General features: G+C 53.5%; 1 protein-coding gene across 2 annotated transcripts; it reads right to left on the bottom strand.

The window, feature by feature from the left end:
• Positions 1–1,205: 1,205 nt before the first annotated feature.
• Positions 1,206–3,612, bottom strand: GPR6 (G protein-coupled receptor 6). 2 transcript variants are annotated; one of them, XM_069488644.1, is made up of 3 exons: positions 3,453–3,612; positions 3,113–3,217; positions 1,206–2,837 (listed from the first exon to the last, which is right to left on the bottom strand). In XM_069488644.1, exons 2-3 carry the CDS (start codon positions 3,178–3,180, stop codon positions 1,727–1,729), a joined length of 1,179 nt encoding a protein of 392 aa, XP_069344745.1. In that variant the 5' UTR covers positions 3,181–3,217; positions 3,453–3,612; the 3' UTR covers positions 1,206–1,726. The 2 variants fall into 2 exon arrangements, with proteins under 2 accessions (XP_069344745.1, XP_069344746.1); XM_069488645.1 differs by lacking the exon at positions 3,113–3,217.
• Between the last annotated feature and the right edge of the window lie 387 nt (positions 3,613–3,999).

The following is a 3,999-nucleotide window of genomic DNA, read 5'->3' as shown; positions in this document are numbered from 1 at the left end:
TCCTTGCTATTCCTTGAACTTGCCAGGCATGCTCCCACCTTGAAGCCTTTGCATTTGCTGTTTCCTTTGCCTGAAAATCTCTCCCCACACATGCTCATATGTCTCACACCCTCACTTTGCTTGGCTTTCCTCCTAAATGTTATCTCCTCAGAGAGGCCTTCCCTGGTCACCCTAACCAATGAAGCACTCTCCACTGTTTGCCATCCCTCATCCTACTTTATTTTTTTCCTCAGCATTTATCCTAACATGACATTATATATATGTTTATTTGCTTGTAGGCCATCTCTGCCACTAGAATATAGCACTATGAGCACAGAGACTTCTTGCTTGTTTTGTTCATTTTCATATTCTCAGCCCTGGAATTGTGTTGCATACAGTAGGCCCTCAATAAATATTTGTGGAATGTAAGAAAAAAATTGCTTGTGTGTACTTTCCTAAGGCCTAAGATTAGTAACTACTTGTGCTTGTGTGCATATTTCTTCACAGGGGCTCCCAGCGTGCCTACATGTGTTCTCTGATTTAGCCTCACATCATCCTGTAAGAAGGGGAGGAGGGGAACTATGACTCATACCCATCAGTGAAATGGGAATGTTTAGTTCTTGAGGATCTTAATGCCCTGTTTTGAAGATGAGAGCACTTGAAGAGAGGATACTAGACATACCTTCATTGACCTCATGAAGATTTGAGGTCTGTGTCTTGGAAGCCTGTCTTAGAAAAATTTATTCATTTTATAAGGCTGTGCATTTTGCTACCAGACCTGGCCAGCAACAATGTTCTAAGTCAATATGAATTTTCAGCATTTAAAATTCTTGCCATACTGGAAAAACTACAACTGAAAGTTGTGGTTTCAGGATTCACAAGTGCACATGTCATGATATTGAAGAAATGGTTCCAGTCATCCTCTGACATTTGTTTTCCAAACCCAGTAACCAAGTAGTAGATTAACTTGCACTAATAGCAATAATAACCCTTTGCTATTCTGTGAGTACTGTTATGTGACTATATTACTCCCTTCCTGCCCCCTCCCCAACCATAATGATCTGGAGTGGGTATTTCAGTGAAAATTTATGAATAATGTTCAAATGCATATGATTTTTTACATTAAGATTTTCTCAGGAGGGAGATGATACATAATAAACTTTTAAAGTAAATGCACTCATAATTCAGCTCTTATAATAATTCTATAGCCAGTCACATACTCCAAATTACATTTTTATAGTGTGTTTATTTGTGTACAAAATATGTTGTAATTTGTTGATGCATGTGCAGCAAAATAGTCTATCACATACAACAAAAATACACCTTTTACTCCCTTTCCCCTGCCCTTGAAAATGGCAACACTGTTTTGGCAGTTCAGCAGCTAAAAATAAAGTGCTATAATTAAGCAGTATTGGAATGTCTTCACTTGACAAATGTGATGTATGATTTGAGTATACAACCACATCTTTTTGTTAGTTTCTCACATAACAGGAAGCTCTACATCCTGAACACCTCCAGAATATACAAATATTTGTATATATATGTACACATGTATACACTGTATATGTAAAGTGCCAACAAGCCTCTTTGTCCTTGTGAGTTTGTTGCATTTATGTTTATTCCCTCTTTCTTCCCAAAGTTAGAGGCACACCATTGGGATCTGAGTTCATCAGCAGGCACCTAGAAGCTCACCAAAGGCTGGCTTGTTGGGGGTGTGGTTTTGGTGGGAGGACACGGAAGGAACCCTTCAGACCTCACTGGGGGACCTGGAGCGGAAGGGCACTTTGGACTGGAAACAGCCACAGAATAGGAGCCACAAGGCGCGCTGGATCTCCTGGTTGCGGAAGGCATAGATGATGGGATTGATCATGGAGTTGTAGGTAGCGGGCAGCAGCGTGGCGTAGGTGTAGACTGCTGGGTCCTCGTGGCTGCCCACCACGCAATAGATGGCAAAGGGCAACCAGCTGGCGCCGAAAGTGCCCAGCACCATGGCCAGCGTTCCCACGCCCTTTCTGGTGGTTGCGAGGTGAGGTGGCGCCAGGCAGTGCTGCTGCAGGGCGATCTGGTGCGCGTGGCGCCAGACCACCTGGCAGATGCGCACGTACAGGTGCAGCATGATACCGAAGACCATGAAGAAGGCTGCGGAGAGCAGCGCCACGTGGCTGCGTGTTAGCGGGCGCACCACGCTGCAGGCTGAGCGCTCTGCCAGGCAGTTCCAGCCAAGCACAGGCAGGAGCCCGAGACCTAGGGACACCGTCCAGGTGGCGGCGAGCAGGAGGTGCACGCCCAACAGAGTCCGGCGCGAGTAATAAGTTAGCGCGTTGTAGAGGGACAGGTATCGGTCCACCGTAATGGCCAGCAGGCTACTGACCGAGGCGGCGAAGGAGGCCACGAGGAAGCCCACCGTGAGCAGGCTCACAGTCTCCGAGGGCACCAAATACTGGAACACGAAGTGCAGGATGAGGCCGCAGCCCGCCAGCAGGTCAGCGGTGGCCAGGCTGCCCACCAGCACGAACATGGGCGTGCGCAGCGCCGGGGTGGACGCGATGAGCGCCACCACCAGCGCATTTTCGCCCGCGATCACTGTCCCCGACACGCACAGTAGCACGTCCCACGGATTCACAGCTGGCAGCAGCAGTCCGGGCGGCCCGGCCGACAGCTGTGAGGACAGCTCCAGGGACCCATTAGCCCCACTGCCGCCTCCTAGCGCCGCTGCCGCTGCAGGAGGCCCCCATTCGCCGGTGTCCGACGCCGCTGCTGCTCTGGCCGCCGCTGCCGCTCCCTCGGCCGCCACTACCACCACTTGGGACTCGTTGAGCGAGGTGGCGCTCGCGTTCATCGCTGCCAGATGTTGCACCCTGCATAAAGAGGGAGTGCCGGCGTCAGGTGTGCAGTTCTGGCTGCCTGGAAACTTCCCCGCGCACAGGTGACCCGCTCGCATTGCCCTGCTCGAGCTGCCCACACCACCGCGGGACCGCAGAGCGGAGTGCGGAAGCCGGCGCTAAGTGCGAACCCACAATAAATACCTGTTGCGTGCGTGAGTGAAATGTACCGTGTGCCCACACAGACTTCTGAGTTTTTGCACAGATATGCCCCAGATCAATCCCGTGTGTGCTTGTATTTGCGCAGGCACCCTAATAACCAAGCTAGAGTTCCGCCTGGGAGCATCCAGCTGGGCTGTGGCCGGCGCGATCCGGGCATTCCCCAGAGCCGGGCTGCGGAGTCGCTGTCCGCGGTGCTGAAAGCGAAGTTTCTGAGATCGCGTAGCCGGGAAAGCCCCGGAGCCTAGAGACCCCTGAGAAGGAGGTTTGGGAGGAGAGAAACTGGGGTGTGTGTGTAGAGAAACTGGGGTGTGTGTGTACGGGGATGGACGGAGTCAAGCTTCGTTTCTCCGGCTTCTGGGAAGACCCGTCCTCTGGCTATCCTTCACCCCTTCCCCTCCCCAAACCCTCAAATTTCCCCGGGCCGCTCACCTGGGCAGTCAGGGCTTCAGGAAGTCACTGGTCATGGGCGCCGTGGCCGGGCGCGGGGCTGCGCTCCCCTCGCTGACGGAGCAGCTGCCTGCAGGAGGCGGCCGGGGCCGGCGAGGAGGCAAGCGCCGGGCGCTGTCGCTGTGCCGGCGCCGCCGCGAGTGAGAGACCGAGTCAGTGGCAGAAAAGGCGGCTGCGAGCAGCGCGCGCGGGATTGACAGGCAGGGTGCGGTGACGTCAGGCTCCTAGCTCCAGCCGGCAGGTGCGAGCCCGGCACGCGCTCTCCCCACCAGCCCAACCTACCCTCTCCAATCCCATACCCCCCGCCCCCCAGCAAGATGTCTCAGAGTGTTCAAGGAAGAAGAAGCCACAGCGGCCACCTCCAGTCCGTAACTTCAAGGAATGGGATGGGGGAGAGAGAAGGTGAGGGAGAAAGGAGCAAAGAAGACCCTGAGGCCGGGCGCAGGGGGTGAGCGGGGAGGACAGAGGTGGGGTAGGGATGAGTGGCACCTGCGGGGCAGCAAAGCCCGTCCCGAAGATCTCTGAGAGG

Source organism: Eulemur rufifrons, chromosome 15 (assembly GCF_041146395.1).
Source record: "Eulemur rufifrons isolate Redbay chromosome 15, OSU_ERuf_1, whole genome shotgun sequence".
NCBI lineage: Eukaryota > Metazoa > Chordata > Mammalia > Primates > Lemuridae > Eulemur > Eulemur rufifrons.
The sequence above is the reverse complement of the archived record's forward strand: the minus strand, read 5'-3'. Positions and strand labels throughout refer to the sequence as shown.

Excerpts from the sequence above, each read along its gene's own strand:
- GPR6 (XM_069488644.1), bottom strand. The coding sequence starts at position 3,180 with ATGCCCGGATCGCGCCGGCCACAGCCCAGCTGGATGCTCCCAGGCGGA. Across the intron at positions 2,838-3,112 it reads ACTCTAGCTTGGTTATTAGG|GGTGCAACATCTGGCAGCGA; the intron begins GTGCCTGCGCAA and ends CTCTTTATGCAG.